Source organism: Momordica charantia (genome assembly GCF_013281855.1).
Source record: "Momordica charantia cultivar OHB3-1 chromosome 8 unlocalized genomic scaffold, Mcharantia_2.0 BLBB01000008.1, whole genome shotgun sequence".
In the NCBI taxonomy this organism is placed as follows: Eukaryota; Viridiplantae; Streptophyta; class Magnoliopsida; order Cucurbitales; family Cucurbitaceae; genus Momordica; species Momordica charantia.
In genome coordinates, this window is record NW_028275166.1 from 7,093,448 (window position 1) to 7,111,294 (window position 17,847).

Genomic DNA, 17,847 nt, shown 5'->3' on the forward strand with positions numbered 1-17,847 from the left:
AAAAGAACCAAAATGATCACTTTTTTAAAAGCATAAGGGCCAAAATAGATACTTTAAAAAGTACGTACAAAGACTAAAATAAACATCGCCAAAAGAATGTAGACTATTTAAAAATCTTATAGTAGTAGGATATAAGTTATATACATGATAACTTTTTACCTATATTGTTTTGTCAACAAAATATTAGGAGGTAGCCAAATGTTGATAGATGTATATACATAATCGTCACTTAATCCTTAAAAACTCAGTCATGAGTTTGCACCTATCTAATGTTAAATTAGTTAAGCCTATTACTTTGAACTACAATATCTCAACCTATGGACAATGATTGTCTAAATAACATTATTTACTTCTTGCTACATGTTAAAACATAGTGCTTCCTACTTAAAAAGTGCAATGGTCTTTTAGGACTTGCCTAGCAAGATCAAGAGCTCCACTCTTTTTGTAAATAAGATGTAGATTGTAAGCTGCTTCTCTGCGCAGGTCACAGTAGACTGATTTCTCATGCTTGATGTTTCGATTCTCACCAAAAATGTCTGGGATGGGGCAATCCTTTTGGTAAGTTGCAAGCACCTTTTCGTAATATGTAACCGCCAGTGTCACGAGTCCAATGTGATGATATGCTCGAGCAATGTTGTATAAGGCTTCCTGGAAATAAGTAACGAGGGAATCACAAAATATGCACAAGAATGGTAGAAAAATCAGGTTCTGAACTAAAACCACAAGATTTCATGCTAGAAAGCAAATGAACATGCCACTTGTTAGTGGCTGCAGAAATATTACAGCAAGGCTAATGCAAGTTATAGGCATTTTCGTAGTCCCCCCTTTCAAGTTCCCCCAAAAGTATGCTGTCCTCTCAGGTCTTTGTATCCGTTTGCCTACCTCTAACCAACTAATGACCCTTCATTCAGCTCATTCTTAATAACCAGTAACTGGAAAACACCAGCCCAAGGTCTTCTCCTTGCATAGGAAATACAAATTGAAGGCATAGAAAATGAGGATGGAAAATAGAACAGATCTTTTTGCATCACAACTTTCATAACCGTAACTCATCAATACTCATAGCTCAAGTGACAAATAACTCCCTTTCTTTATCTAATCACTACTCGTACTCATAGCTTAAATGACAAACAATGCCATTTTATCGGTTTGCTGATCCTTGCCAATTCTGTTTGTTAACATAATTATTTATGTTGTTGCTATTTCTTTTTCTGGGGGGGTGGGGTGGGGGAGGGTTAGGCAGGTACAATTACAAATACCTGGCTGTTATCACAAAGCTTCAAATTGTTGTAGAGGAATGCCAAGCCTTGCGCAACACACTGATGCTTGTTTTGAAGACGTAATCCAAGTGCTAAGTTGATTAAGGCAGCGCCTGAAAGGAACACGTGTCACTTTCAGGCCGAGGAAGAAAATTGTAGCAAGCATCGAGTATCTCAAAATAAGAGTTCTAAATATAGAGCATTGAATAACAGGGTCCATACCAACACACAAGTTAATTAAGGGACTATCCGGCAATAGTTTATAAGCTTCAAGATATTTCTTGGCAGCCTCTTGATGATGGCTAATAGCGTTAAATTGATGCCCGGCAATGATAAAGGGTGGTGCACAATCTTTGTATTTGGCTTGAATGCTATTCAAAAGCTTGCAATGCCTTGAATCCCGGTGCGTCATTCTAGAATACAGGATATCCTCAAGTGAGTTGTAATTCATGGAAAACAAGAAAAACAAGCATGATGCTCCGTAGTAAATTACTAATTTATTAGAAAAAACAGAGTAAATAAAAAGTTACTGTACAATTTACCAAACTTGTACGTCACAGCTCCCTCTAAAGAAGGATTACTTAATGATTAAGGCATCTCTATCTCCTTTGAAGGGTAATAGGTTCGAATTTCCACCCTACTCGAGAAAAAAAAAAGGAAAAAGGGTTTAAACTGCTCGAATTCAAGCATCTTCGGCAAAATTTTGGAGTGGAGGAGAAATTTGCAAGATGGTAAGTTCGAGGAGTGGCTGATTCTTGTGAACAGGCTGGAAAATACTGCTCCCCAGCTAAAATGGCAGCTGCATGGTATGACTCTAGATGCCTTTAGAGTTTTTCAAAATCGGAGCAACAAAGGGCTAAATCTTAATGGATTATGACAGCAAGGCCCCTAAAGAGATTTCATGTATAAATGAGCCATTCTTTGTTTCTCCAATAAAATTGCAAAGCTAGTTAGGTTGCTAACAAATGAGATTTGGCACTTCATGGTCCCCAAAAAAATATTCAAATTTTCTTATGGTCCCTTGCCTACAAGAGTATGGAGGAACCCACACCACTCTCCTTCCCCATGTATATCTGAACTGTGTGTGCAATGAAGAATCCCTATACCAACTTTTCATTGTTTGCAAATTGGCTGCAGCTTGCTGGTTCCTTCTGTGCAATAAATTTGGGTTTGCCTGGAGTGTTCAACATGGTGCTTCTAAAACTTCTTTCGGGTTAATGGTAGGGAGGAAAAGCTAGGGTCCTTTGGAGAAACAATATAAAAGTTATTTCTATGGTTGATTTGGATAGAAAGAATTAAAACAACAAAATCTTTAAAGATCTTAATAGGAACCTGGGTGTTCTTTGCCGATCTTGATTAAAAAAAAAACTACAATTTTAATTTTCAAACCAAATAACAAAGGCTCAGATACCTTGAAGATACTTTATAATAGCAGTTCCAAGCAGAGTTGCTATAAGGGTACTGCTTAACAACGTGCTTCGCAAAGTTGAATCCATGCTTGGTATCAGTTGAGCTGAATGCTAATTCTGTGAGAGAAAACTTAATAATATAATAAAGCAGATAAATGCCTCAAGCTTAGAAAATCAAACAAATTCATGTTTCCATATTTAACAATTACATTGTGATAAATGGCTATTCTTCTATGCCCTCAAGAGGCCATTTTAATACAGTAGAATATGCAATTCACGAGATGAGAAAGTAAAACAATTTAGGGCAAAATATATTTTGATCTTTGAGGTTTGAGGTAGGTGTCTATTTGGTCTCTGAAGTTTCAAAATAATACTTTTAGTCTCTAAGATTTGTAAAATGGTCCCAAGGATGCTTTTTCCGTTAGTTAAAAGGATGTTAAATTGTTGATTGTAATGGTTGATTTGGTAAAATATATTAATTAAATAATATATTTTTATGGTGATTGGACATCTTATTCCTTCTCATTCCTCCCTCCTCTCCTCCGTTAAACTTCGCCATGGGCCGCTTCCTCGCTGCCATTCCTCTTCCAGATCTGGAATGGAGGGTGGATGGCAGGCGAGCAATGGCCTACAGGCAAACGGCAGAGAGGAAGCGGCCCGCAGCGAAGGAGGGAGGAATGAGAAGAAGGAAAATGTCCAATCACCATAAGAATATTATTTAATTAATATATTTTGTCAAATCAACAATTTCACATCTAACATAGTTACTCAACTAATGGTCAAACCATCTTCTTTTTTTTAACTTTAACGTTCAAAGCATCTAAGGACTATTTAGAACTATTTTACAAACCTCAGTGGCTAAAAATGTCAATTTTGAAACTTCAGGTACCAAATAGCCACCTACCCCAAACCTCAGGAACAAAAAGTTTATTTTAGTCGACCATCTCCTTATGAAGCATGTCATTAATCTAGCCCATTGTGGAAAACATGCAAAATAGATGTAACAAGTGTTAACAACTTGCAAAAGAAACTTACGAGCCCCCAGTAACTGTAGTTCCTCCTTCCTTTCCATGGATAATGAATTAAAAGCCAGCTTTAAAGTCAGACTTATAATCTCCAAAGCTTCAGAACATCTTCCCAAGGAAGCCAACGCCTTGCATAACTATGCAAATCACAAGGAAAGCATTAGGTGGATGATTAAATGTGAGTGCATAAAATAGGAGTTAGGTGGTGAAACAATGGAACTACATAAAAGGTTGGGCACATGATTAATTTTCATTTGGCACAATGCACCTCCACCTGAAATGGTACACAGAGGAAAAGTAGAAAGATAGAGAAATTGTAAAAGGTACTAACATCAACAATAAGATTATGATATTCTTCATCCTTCAGAAGATTAGGCAGGGGAGATTCTCGGTGCACTCGTAGCTAGAAACATCACAGATGAAAATAAAAACACTCTTAACCAAGCTCATATGCAATACAAATCAGTAAACAACAAAACAATTACCGCTGGCTCATCATCTACATCATCATAGCTGACATTGACTCCAGCAGCCAAGGCTCTAGCCTTCTTTTCTTCCTTGATTCTTTCCCTCTTTTGAAGCAATCTCTTTGCTCTGGACGCTTTTGATCTAATTTATGCACAGATCCGAAGTTTTCATATACTTGTTTCAAGCAAAAGATGTTGAAATACATAAAGAAAAGAAACAGGTTTTATTAGAAGACAATAAGCAGGAAGCAAGGTTATGAAATTCAAACCTCTAATGATTGTTGCTTTTGAAGCCTAAATAGGAGTTTTCTTGGTGAGGATGGAATTATTTGGGAGAAACTTTTGAGGATTATTACTTGACACGTGTGGAACTAGCAAAGTATTTCAGATGTGAACTACGATTGTATAGGGTTTGGGAGTGGGTGATCTCCACCCTCTGCCTTAGGCTGTTTCCTCTTTTGTGATTAATTACTACATTTCCATTTCTTTAGGAAAAAAAATAAAAATGAAATAAAAATTGGAGATGCTAGTTACAAAATAAGAGTAGAAACCATTTTAAGATGGCACCGGAATATGACTGATTATACTTCATTTTCTTGCCAAAATGGACAAAGGGCTAGTAGTCTAGTATGATGGACGACAAGGGAATTTGAAATAAAAGCTTAAGTCAATGATCAGCATCAAGCCTTTTAAACCAACACGGGAAGAGCTTCACAGGACTAACCACACAGAGTAGCATTTTGAAGAAACAATTTCATTGATGATATGAAATTACAAACGGGAGAGAACTCAGAAAATGAGTTACAAAAAAGCTCTCCAATTAGCTAACATCGAATCAAAACTATAGGAATGAAAGATTGGAGAGCATTTACACCAAGTGATAACCAAAAAACTATAGAATCAAACAGAAAGGGATGTGACCGCTTCTTATCGAGGAAGATATGCTTATTCCTCTCCAACCATAAGGACCAGAACAAGGCCCGAACAGAGTAGCAATATTATTACATTCCAACATTCTCATCAAGAATGCCATATGATTGAGAAGATTAAAATTAATCCAATGTCCAATATAGGTAGTCGTATTCCCATTCAAGAGACATTGTTCATAAATCAGTCTTGTTAAGGAAAGTAAGCAAATTATGTTAAAGACAATATTCATACAACACATTGTCAAGACCTTGATTACTTACAAATCTGATTTAGGAGCTACAGGTCTGAATCCACGAAACAGACTACCAGTTTCACGTCCATCTAGTACTTTGACTCTTTCAAGCAAAACTCTCCTTGGGAGCTTCTTCTTGTTCACTTTAATCTAAAATCCAAACAAGTTATTTTTTAAGTAATTACATGGAAGTTAAGAGTTGGAAAAGTAAAAATATCCTAAGATTGAAAAAATTCTAGAGATGGAGAATCTAAAGAGTTTGTAATGGTTACAGATATCTTAAATTCTTAAATAATAGCCTTAACCATTAACATGCTACGCAAGGGAAATTGCACCTAGAAGTGATCACATCCAAGAAACATAAACTGACAATGTAACAAGTTACTAAAGGAAATAGGACCCGCAACATATATAGCCTTAATGGTAGAACTATTAACAGGCTCTGCAAGGGAAATTGCACATAGAAGTGGGCACATCCAAGAAACATAAACAGACCATGTAACAAGTTACTGGAGAAAATAGGACCTGCAACATATATAGCCTTAACTGTTAGTTGATTTTCTAATTTCATTATTTTCTTTCCACGAGCATCAAAAATAAGGCAATAGGTCTCGCAACATGTATACAATCTGACTAAACCGTAAGGACGGAGGTCAAAGTCAAAATAATAAAGGAGCTTCTGCCAAGTTTCCACATCATTCTACCAATGAATTCTCTGCCATGGTGAATTAAATGCAAATCCATAAATCACATTTTAATTTCTTCCCCCACCCCCCCCCCCCCCGGGGGAACAACTATTTTACCCTACATTATGAATCTTATTTTTCTTCTGAAGCCAAGTGTCCATATTGCAGATAAACATGAAAAACCTCTTAATTACTAAATATATATCAACATGCAGGGAACATTGCCTCTTCTAGAACATAGATTTTAATAGATAGTTTCATTTTCTTTCATACAATACAACTCATGATTCGTCCGATCTATAATTACTGAGGGATTGATGGCAACTTATTGCTTCAGAAAACTTGTCTTTAAGACATGAGAAAAGACCTAGATTCCAGATATCCAAGCAGACATGAGAATGAATATAGGCAAATAGACAAACAATTATTAAAACAAAAGGGGAAGATAAATTACCCTTCATATATTTTAAGCCTAGAATAAAATTGTTATAAATAGGTAAGAGTTAAAAGACTACAGTAAAAAGAAAGAGGTTTTCAGACCCATAATTTTAATTACCTTTTCTTTAAGTGTCTCAATATATAAGGACTCACGGACCAAAGAAAAGATTGTCTCAACGAAGTTCTCAAGCATTCCTTTAGTTCTGTATATGTTGCAAAGCTTCAGTTTTACTTTCTCGTTGAGCCACCAAGGTTTGAATTTGCTGGAAGATGAGCTACTTGAGTCTGCATAAAGTTAGGAAGTACCCAAAAACGTTAGTAAGCATGGTGAGAAACATCTGCTAGGTCCATCTTTTAACTTGCAAGTGATAAAACACATGATATTGATTTAATGAACACATACTTGAATCTTTCGGAGGAGATAGCAATGAAATGGCTTCTTCTTCTCTAGCTTCCTCAAGGAGGAGGGAAGCCAAAGTTAATCGAGCGTTAATGTTATCTTCAAGAGTTTGGAGCACTGCAAAGGAACTTTAGTCAGTTCAATAGAATTTTTACAAACTTGCTGAAAATATCCTAGGAATGCATGAAGATTGGTATGACTTCTTAATTTTTATTATTATTATTTTTTGTTTATCTTGGGGTTATGACTCTTCCTTTGAGGGAATGTGGCTCATTTGCTTTCTGGCTATCCCTTATAAGGCAAAAACGACAATGGTTCAATGCTTTCAAATCTGTTTTGTGGAGTGTCTGGCTGGAAAGGCAAAATATTGGTGGAGGTACTCAATTTAGCGAAGTTTCATGCCTCTTCTTGGTTTTCAACTGATAAGAGGTTTTCTAACTTTGTTATTAACAGAAATCAGGGGGAGGCTTTTATAAGGTTTCAAGGTTCTTTGAGATATAGCAGAGCATGTCCTATTTAGTCTAATTCTGAACTTTAATGGTAACTTTTTACATGTAAATGTTTATTTCTTGTTAAAAAAAAATAATAAAAGTCAATTCTATCGCATTATTAAAGTATATCATCTTTTTTATTGGTACCAGACAATTGTGTTGATGAAAGAAAAATTACAAAGAGAGATTGAAATCAACCCTGAGATCCAGCTGGCATTAATCAAATCATCATGAGAACTTTGCCTCACCTTTGTAAAAGAAAACAATTGCTTCTGCTCTTTCATTAGTTGATAAGTAACATTGGGCAATTTTTAGGTATACAATCCCCTGCTACAGAAAAGCAATTAATAATCCATACGTGAGATCTTGTTAATCAGGGTAAGCACAAAAGAAAACTCAATAAGTGCTGTTCAAATAAACATAAGAAATAAACCTTAATAAAGATTAAAAAGTGTAACTAGATCAATTTAATTAAATTAAGAAATTAACGTGTAAATGTCCTCAATTTTATCATTCAAAAAAGGGCAAAAAATAAGAGAAGCAAACAATAATCACTGGTTGTATGTTGATGACAGATTAAAAAATGTAACTAGCCTCAAACTAGCAATCAAAAACTCACCAGAAGAACTAATAGATTTATATAAAATGTCATCTAACATTGAGATTCCGTAACATGCAGCGTTTTCTACTTAAAAGTCAAACAACACCCCAGCCTTCCAACACTCACTGGAAAGAAAAAAGAAAACCATTATCAGCTTACCATTTTCCCTCCAGCATTTACTTCTTCTGACATCAGATAGTACTTCAATGCCAAGTTATGGTGCTTAAGACTCAGCAACGAGTCTGCAGCTTCAATTATAAAATCTGAGTGATCATCGGCAGTCTTCCGTCCCAAATTAGCAAAGAGGCTCTAGTGATAAATATTAACTGGTAAGTGTAATATTTTCAAGCTCTAAAGACAGATGCAAACATATTCACTCCCACTCAAGAGATGAAACTTGAAAGTATATAAAGCAAGCTATAGAAACTATCATGTGATATAAAACCTTAACACGGTATAATAGAGAAGGCCCCACATATGGTAGAACAGGGAATACATACAAATGTTGCATATCCATCATAAGCTTTGAAAACACATTAAGCCCTAGAGGGCATATTTCGTTGGCAGTAACTCTTAAATGTACCATGAATTAGATATAGAAAAAAGCTACATCCTCTTTTCCACAACCAGAAATAAGTATAAAGCTAAAAACTAAATAGTTGACAGCCTTTTATTGAATAATCTCAACTTCCACCAATAAAGAAGGCTAACAACGTTCCGCAATTATCTATCTGATCAAAATCCTACCAGCACTGGTATCCAACCATGCATAGGTCAAACATACCACAAAAAAACATCTTGTAATGAAGAAATTACTGTTTGATATACTTCTAAATAGTGTGTTAGAATGACTTCCTGAAGAGTCGGTCCTATCGACAACAACATAAGGAAAAGCCATAAAACTAAATTAAGATATATAGTTGCTTAACTTTGAACGAAGGGATTATCATATTCAGTTGGCACACTAGATATATAACTACATTTACTTATTGGTAGTTATGCATTGAAGACTACACTAACCTCTGCCTTCTCGATATTTCCAAGATGGACATGGCAGATTCCTGCTTTAGTTGCCAAGTTTAAAGGCATTTCATTTCCTGCACAGTAGACCTTATCTGCATGCTCGATGTGCTCAAGAGCTTTGCTGAATTCTTTACTTCCCATGTATAAAGAAGCTAGAAGATCAACCACATCTAAATCAGCTTCAGTTGGATGTCCTTTGATGTAGTCCTCAAGAATGCAAATAGCACGTTCATGATGACCGCATTTTTGGTACAGCTAGCAAGGGAAAGCAAGACAGATTTTAGTTGCAAATATACAGTTAGCTAACTGGTAATCAGATACAATTCCTCATCAAGGATACTTGAAGCTCAGAAGTCAAAGGCAATTAAGTTAAATCAAGCTCTCATACCAAGAAATACAGAAACAACCCAGGTGACTTATATTCTGATGAAATCAACGATAGACAACTGTAAAACACGTCTTCAAGTATAAACTTCATTATTTCAAAGCTTGATAGAATTAAAGTTTAACTAGGAATTTTACATGAAAGCTGTTGGGATTGTGTTTCATTAGAATTATGAACTGCACATCAACGGAATTGTTTCTTATGCAAAAAAAAAACAGAGAGAGAGAGAGAGAGAGAGAGAGAGAGAGAACTGCAAGTCATGGATTGAATAACATAGATAATTTATTGACATAAAAGTGATTTTGTAAGAAGTAAAACGTATTGGATTGTGTCTAGTGAGAAGGTTGGGATTGCAAAGTCTTCATTTCAGTGTTTTCTATAGAAATATATTCATAACTTATAAGCCAGGGAAAATCCAACTTGAGAAGAGCAAAATAACTAATGATATTCTAACTGGTGAAGAGAAAATAGTTGAAGAAGTTTGATCGGCCAAACACCAACCATACACAAAACATGTAATAGTTTTTCAAAATAAGAAAAGCGTGTATAAATTAATGCAATAATGATCTTGGCATCTTAAGTGCCTAAGAAAGCCAAATTCCAATGGCAAACAAGGAGATCAAACATCAAACCTTCGCTCCAGTCATGAGTGCTTCAACATTTCCGATACATTTTTGATGAATCTGATCATATGTTTCAGCTGCTTTTTGACAATCTCCACGCTCAAGGTAGAGTGATGCACGATGAAATAATAAATTAATATCATCGGGCTCTGCTTTTATTGCTTTAGAAAGGCAGTAGCTTGCTTGATCAATGTCACCTCGGTCACTGCACATGTTAAATATCTACAAGCTGTAAATCATATTTCTTCGTTTCCTATACTAAAAGTAATGACTTCATGGGAACACATGCATGACCATAATTCCTTAGTTAGCCCATACTTCATATTAGGTGTATGTCACATGCACATCACTAGACGCATCCTTTTCATTTAATTCTAGTCCAGGAAGAAAAGTCTTTATGGCAGTGTCCTGCCACAGACATTTTTGTCTGCATATAATCTGGAAGATGACTGAGGACCAAAGGGCCTACTTCTTCATATAGATACCTACATACTAAAAGCCAGAAAAATTAAGGCTTGATTTCATATGACAGAATATCAATTTGATTACTCCCTATATTGATAATGTAAAGAGAGAACAAATGAACGTATGTTCAAGAATGTTCTAATGATTTTGGCCCATTTGATGCCATGTTGAACATGAAATTATAAACGAAAATGATCTCAATTTGACAAAACTACAAAAGCATAATATGACCTAAGAAATATATTCATAGACAGAAAAGGACCTCACATTGACCATGAAAATAGCAGTTTCCAGAGAGATGAATCTCTTGGCATTAAATGTGCAGCAAGCATGTAAAATCCCATGGCTTTTACATCATCACCGATTGCATTATAAACAAGTCCAAGCGTGTGGTACGAATCAGGTAAATCTGGGGCTTGCAGGACAACTTGACGCAATACAGATATAGCCTGCAACATAATGCTTCAAAGAGTAAATTCAGTTATACAAATAGAAAAAAAGAATGCTTTGCTAGTTCTCCTTGTAGGCATCGTCTGTGAAGACTTAAAACAGAATTATCCAAAGGAATGGAGATCATCTCTAAGATTATGTACCTTCTCATACTGGCCTTGAGCATAACATAAAGTTGCATCACCAAGCAACTTCGTAATTTCACGGTTAATTTTTTTCTTTGATCCTTTCCGTCTACCTCTTCTTTTAGGCTACAAGTACACAGAAAGGCTTGCATTTCAGAATAGATTACAGAAAATATTAAAAAAATAAAAAATAATTCAATAGAAGCCCCCTATATGGTCCAGAGTATTAATAATTAAATGCATGGCAGAGGGGAAGGGATGAGAATATGACTTCTTTAAACAGCGAGCTTCTTCTGCTTAATTAAATACAAAGAAGCTTTCAGCTAATTTTTTCAGGTGTAGTTGCCTATGGCTTCCTCTAGGAGACAACCAAAAAAAGCATGGTGTTTACAATTTTGACTTCGGGCGGTAAACTGTATTAATAGCTTCTGTTAGAGGAATAATATTAACTAAACCACATTTACGGTTAATTATTCATATTATTATGAGTAGAAAATTTTCTTCTATCAGCTACACTAAATTTAGTGGTGAAAGGTGATCAATAAATTGCAAAATTGGAATAAAGCTTTATTCCTGGAAGGAAGATTGACTTCTTATCAAATCAGTACTTGTCCAATACCATATCTCTGTTATAAATATCTCATTAACACTCATTAACGTTCCTGCTAATAAAAACCAAAAGGAGCAAGATTTTCTCCAAATAAAACAAATGGCATGAATGTCTTATACAATTAGAGCTTGTCCCTTTCTGAGCATAATACAAATTGGAGAAAGGGGGCTCCAATTCAAAAGTAATTGGACCATTTACTTAACATCAAATTCTTTAACAAGTTGTAGAATTCCTACAAATTTAGTGTACAGGGCATATACACATATTTTCCTCCAAAAGATTACCATTTATCTTAATACTTATCTTGTATACCAAATTGCATCCATACATAATACCAAAGGACAGGTCCATTTAAGACTTTCACTATTTTTTTTATTTAGTACAACATGTGGGGTAGGGGATCGAACTCATAACCTCTTAGTTGGAAAAATATGTCAATTATCGCTGAACTATGCTCGATTTGGCTTTAAGACTTCCATTGTTAGATTCATAAAATTAATTTTGCCCCTCTTCCACAATCCATGAGTAACACATATGGAAATAAGTTTGACCCATGATATTGATATATCAACAAAATCGTAATTAAAGTAACATTAGCATAGATACTACCTCCTTTAGTTTCCTCCTCGATCCATAATTCATAGCTTCCATAATTTCATTAAAGCTTGCACCAGGAATATCTTCTAGTCTGCCCCTCTTAACAGGCCTTTCGCTGTTTTTACAGAGACAAAGTAGGGAGACTATATGAATTTCATACCATGATATCTTTTTAAAAATTATGTTTGAACTCAATGAAAGTAAATGTTATTAGTGGCTCAACAGATGAAGAAACTAAGTTATATTAGCTCATTCAAATAAGTTAGAAGTAGAACCACCAAGGAGGCAAATCGAACATTCAAGAACGTTAAGTTAGAGCTAATATAAAAAAAAATCCAACGAGAATTGAATTATTCTCCAAGATGTATGCCAAATACTTTACAGTACAGTTTGTTGCTTTGCTGGGATCTTAGTCCGTAAACAGTTTAGCATTACTTTATAAACTAGCTAACTGGTTTAATAACTCACTTAACGACTCAAAGCTGGAATTTAGTTATAAATCAGTTAATTATTATTTAATGGCATTTATTAGTTTGTCAGTAAGAAGTTATACACTAGCATAGGTTCCAGCTCATGCATTTGGCAGCAGATGCATATAAAACTACCTTTCTGATATTCAAATACACCACTCTAAATTTGTTCAAACTGTCCAAATGAAACAGCTGATTTGAATTTCTAAGCCAGGATAAAATATGAAAACCATAAATTCTGCACAGTGCAGATTGCATCACAACATTCCACCATCTCACCATCAATTTCATAGTCCTTAAAAAGATTGTTATAAACTTTGTAGGTAAGATATCACGCTTTCAGTAACCATTTCCCCACCCAAAAAAGGGTGAGAGGGAAGATTAAAAATATATAAAGGAGGAGAAAGCACGGAAAATATAGAATAAAGTTTACCTCTGACTATTTGCAAGTGCTTTTCGCTTTTTCTCAGCAAGAGCTTCATATTCAAGGCGCTCAAATTTTTTATATGGTTGTATGCTAAAATCCGTACCTTCAACAAAATCGAAAGGATTTTCTCCGGCTTTAAATTTGAAAATGTAACCATCTTCTTCTTCAATATCGTCTTCTCCTTCATCTTCCACTTCTTCTTCCTCTTCTTCTTCCTCTTCCTCTTCCTCTTCCTCATCCTCCTCCTCCTCCTCCTCCTCCTCCTCTCTATTCTCCACTTCTGTTTCTTTGAGCCCTTTCACCTCTCCTTCAACACCCACAGCACAACCAGGAACCTCTTTATTATCAGAAATTTCATTCCCTTCTTTCTCCATTCAAATGTGCATAGCTTGAACCTCTTCAAAGAAAATCGTGTGAGAGAGAGAAACAGTAACAAATTCATTAACATAAACAGAATGAATAATTCAATAACATTAAGAAACTAAATTGAATTTAAAACCATATGACAGCTAATAGTCAAGAGAAACACTTAAATTTTTCGAAGACAAACTTCATGCTGTTCTCAAAAAAATATAGATATGGGGAAAAACTTTTCGTCAAACCACTCAGTGCTTGGAATTCTTAAATTTCTCCGACCCCAAAATTTCTAAGGAACCAACGGCACAAGCCACAGATGTGAAACTAATGACCATTGAAAAAGAAACAGTTGAGGATAAATACCGATATAGTAAACAATACATCGCCCAAAGATTGTGAACAAGAAAACAAAACATTCAGCTATGAACGTGGAATTTTCTAGAATAAAACTCAAAGGCTGCTAAGCTCCTGAAATCCCTACGCCATTAAGAAAGAGGCACAAACTAATAGCACCCAACTGAACACTTTGATTTCTACTCTTCTCTAACGTGATACCATAGTTCAAACATGAACTCGACAAAGAAACCGACTGAAAGAATTGCAGGCTGAATTTTTCTATCACCGGCGCAAATAATAATCGGGGGTATAGTGGAGGAACAGAAAATTTGACTTAACTAACCTGAAGTCGAATAAAACTAAAAGAGCTCCTAAGCTGAAAGAGGAACTAACAACTTGCACCCAGTTGAAATTTTTTATCTCTATCTTCTCTAACGATATATCATAACTCAAACATGAAATCCCGAGGAAAAGGACTGGCAAGCAAAGCAGACTAAATTATTCTGCCGTTGGTGCCAAATAATAATTTCAATAACCTGACGTCGAATAAAACTCAGAGCAGCTAAGCTTTTGATATCCCGAACCCATTAGGAAAGAGGAACTAACTAATTGCACCTAGTTGAAAATTTTGATTTCTAACTTCTCCAATGCAATATCATAGCCGAAACAATGACCCCCAAAGAAAGGAGTGAAAAGCAAAGCAGATTAAGTTATTCTAGAGCAGGCGCCAAAAAAAAAAATATCAGGCGCGTAACGTGGAAACAGAAAATTCAACTCCAATCACCTGAACCCCGCAGATTGACCCGAATGCCAAGATGGATCAGTGATCAAGGGTGGCAAAGTACGGCGAAAAGAGAGAGCGACAGCGCCGGCCCGCTTCGGAGCTCTGAAATCAACCCAAGCAAAATTTTAGTAGGTGCACTCTGTACTCTGTAGAAGGTGAACATCGGTTTCTTCGATTTTTTCTGAGAACCGACCAGATAATTCCGCTTTGAAAACCGATCGAATGTTCAATGTTAATGAGAACCGATTATCACCGGTTTTCCATTTGATTGTACTCAATCGGCGGCGGAATAGAAAAGTGACTGGCAAGGGCAATGGATTTTTTCTTTTTCTTTTTTATTTTTTTAATGCGAATAGGTTCGTTTTGTATTTTTTATATATTCATATTTACATATAAATTTTTTTAGTCTGACCAGACTGAAATTTTTTATTTTCCCAAATCCAAAACGGAAAAGGCTAACTTCTTTTTTTTAGGCTTAGTTACCCGGTGTTGAGTGGGACACTTCACCCCTTGTCTAAATGAAAGAGTATTCAATTCTTTCAACGTACTATTCAACTTCTTGAATTTACTATTTGACCCTTCCAAATTAATATTTAATTTTTTATTTTACCTCTCTTCCCTTCTCTTCCCTTTCATTTTATGTTAAAAAAAAAGTTTGGGTTGTTTTATCATAGATTGCAAAAGGTGCACAAAGTATTATGAAAATTTTTATTACTTCTTAATTATAAAATCAACGTAAATTTAACTCAACGATAATTGACATATGTTACTATCCAATAGATTATGAGTTCGTATCCTCAATTTGTTGTACTAAAAAAATAAAATACAAGTATTTTTAGATTAGATTGCAAAATGAGAACAAAAGAAAATAAACATGTTTAACTTTTACTTTAAAATTAAATACAAAATTATGTAAAGTATAAAAAAACATTACCCTTTATTGTAATATAAAATGAGTTTTTTTTAATACCAACATATAGGGGTGGAGCATCGAACCCACATCCTCTTAAGTGGAAATATACACTAATTACCACTAAGCTATGCTTGTTTTGACTGTAATAGAAAAAGAGTTGTCAGTAGGAAGATTAGTTGAAATTTTTGATACAGATTGTTTTGTAATATTCTTCAGGAAAAACTAAAGAAACAACATTTGATTTGATAAATTAACAAAAATACATTGAATAGAATAAGTGGTTTATGAAATATTTTTGTTATTATAGTTAAATTCAGGTTAAAAAATGATTTTGGTCCTATATTTTAATTGAAGTAACAATTAGTTTGTAAGCTTTAATTTATATACTTTTAAATTAGTAACAATTTAGTCTAGGTAGCAATTTAGTCGCAATAATTTAAAGTTTATGATAAAAAATATTGTTAAGATTTCTTACAAGCAATGGACCAAATATATAAGAAATTCTTATATAAAAAAGAATCAATACTTAATTTCGATCATAATTTTCAATGTGAGAATTAAAGTGTTATAATTTTTAAATTACAAAGACTAAAGTATTGCATTTTTTAATCAATTTCAAAGTACATAAATAAAATTATTATAAATTAAAGTTATTGAAAATCAATATGGTTGTTTTTTATGATAAAAAATTCCTTTTTTATGTGAAATGGATGAAACCCCAATATTTAAAGGTGGGTAAGGTTAGAAGACGACTGTCCAATGGTATTTCAATAGAATTAGATTACAAAAGTATTTCTTAATTTGGTAGGCTGGCATATGATAAATAGTTAATCAATTTCAAAGTACATGAATTAAATTATTGTAAATTAAAGTTCTTGAAAATCAATAAGATTTCTTCGGATGATAAAAAAAAAATTTATGTGAAATCGATGAAAACCCAATATTTAAAGGTGGGTAAGGTTAGAAGACGACTGTCGAGTGGTATTTCGATAGAATTGGATAACCAAAAGTATTTTTTAATTTGGTAGGCTGACATATGATAAATAGCTAATAGATATGGAAATATGACGTCATAAAGCGACGATGAGAAGAAAATCAAATACTCAAACACGAACTGACAGATACAGTCCGAGTCCCAATCCATTTTATTTATGTTTGTAAAGAATATAAACACAAAATGTATTGCCAATTTCCATTGCCAATTAATCTGATGTTTCTCTCTCTAAAAAACACACACACACACAGATACTGTTTGGTTGGCGAGAAAATTAAAAAGAGTTGGCTGTCTGTGACTGTAAGCTCTGTTTTTTTCCTCCAAGTTGAGGCGCGTCTGGCATTGCAATTCACTCTTCCACTTCAAGACCAGCTCATTTTCCGAGATCAAATACAAACTTTCCCGGAAAATAGAACGAACAAGAAAAAACCCAGAGAAAGAAAGGGGGGAATTAAAATGGAAATCAAGTTGGTTTCCGTTTCCAAGAGCATCCGCAGTAGCGCAGCGCAGAGAGTAAAATTAAAACTAAAATTATATCAATGAAATGGGTTAATTGAATTTTTGTAACAGAGTATCTACCACAAGAAAGGCGTAGAATTATTCAAGTTGTGTAGAATTCGACGAGCTCGTCGGCGGAGCCCAGCTGAGTGGCGGCATTTTCTAGCATCCACAACAAGTGCTCGAACAGCACCACCTCGCAGGAGACGACAAGCCCCTGCCCCTGCTCCATGTCGTCGGATTCCCCGGACGACTTGTCAACCAGCTCACGGAAGAGCGGGTGGTCGACGACGTCGGAGCCGACGAGGTAGCGGCGGCGGGACCTGCCGACGAGGACCGGGTGGAGGTGGGCGGCGGAGGAGACGGAGGCGGAGGCGGAGGCGGGGGCGGAGCGGGCGAGCTTGGAGATGGAGGGCCAGCGCTTGATGGCGGATTTGAGTTTTGTGAGCTTGCCGAGCTTGGCCATGGCGGATTTGTTTGAGAGAAGAGAGAAATTGGAGGAGAAGTATGGAGATGGAGCTTGGGCATGGAGGAATTATAAAAGGGGAAGGAGACAAAAGGGGAGGTGGGCCCAGGAATTGAAAGGACAGCTAAGCATGAGATAAATTATTATTTATTATTAATAATGATAAATAAACAACGGGGGGCGTTTGTTGAGAAACGCTTGTTTTGGTGGAAGGCAAAGCCAATGGGGGTGTGGCTTGGGTTTGGGTGCTGCCTCATGGATCTCCCCTCTTGTGTTTTTTTGGTAATTTGCGCCTTTTGTCGCCTACTTCGCTATTTAATCATTAATCACCCCTCCTTAATTTCTCCATTTTTACCAAATTCCACATCCACTCTGGATTCTAGATT

The 17,847-nt window shown here is 35.3% G+C and overlaps 2 protein-coding genes across 7 annotated transcripts; both read right to left on the reverse strand.

Moving 5' to 3' along the window:
- Positions 1-81: 81 nt before the first annotated feature.
- Positions 82-14,899, reverse strand: LOC111020298 (tetratricopeptide repeat (TPR)-containing protein). Of its 6 annotated transcripts, none has more exons than XM_088127811.1 (19): positions 14,591-14,898; positions 13,120-13,501; positions 12,229-12,331; positions 11,028-11,135; positions 10,702-10,883; positions 9,979-10,174; positions 8,959-9,216; positions 8,098-8,247; positions 7,586-7,667; positions 6,850-6,963; positions 6,565-6,731; positions 5,351-5,472; positions 4,179-4,302; positions 4,025-4,096; positions 3,704-3,830; positions 2,671-2,785; positions 1,482-1,672; positions 1,260-1,372; positions 82-648 (listed from the first exon to the last, which is right to left on the reverse strand). In XM_088127811.1, exons 2-19 carry the CDS (start codon positions 13,485-13,487, stop codon positions 385-387), a joined length of 2,856 nt encoding a protein of 951 aa, XP_087983937.1. In that variant the 5' UTR covers positions 13,488-13,501; positions 14,591-14,898; the 3' UTR covers positions 82-384. The 6 variants fall into 6 exon arrangements, with proteins under 6 accessions (XP_087983937.1, XP_022152620.1, XP_022152619.1 ...); XM_022296928.2 differs by having other exon boundaries at positions 7,586-7,664; positions 13,120-13,510; XM_022296927.2 differs by having other exon boundaries at positions 13,120-13,510.
- A 1,704-nt stretch (positions 14,900-16,603) lies between these two features.
- On the reverse strand, positions 16,604-17,517 carry LOC111020334 (auxin-responsive protein SAUR78). Its single transcript, XM_022296978.2, has one exon. It carries the CDS (start codon positions 17,459-17,461, stop codon positions 17,099-17,101), a length of 363 nt encoding a protein of 120 aa, XP_022152670.1. The 5' UTR covers positions 17,462-17,517; the 3' UTR covers positions 16,604-17,098.
- Between the last annotated feature and the right edge of the window lie 330 nt (positions 17,518-17,847).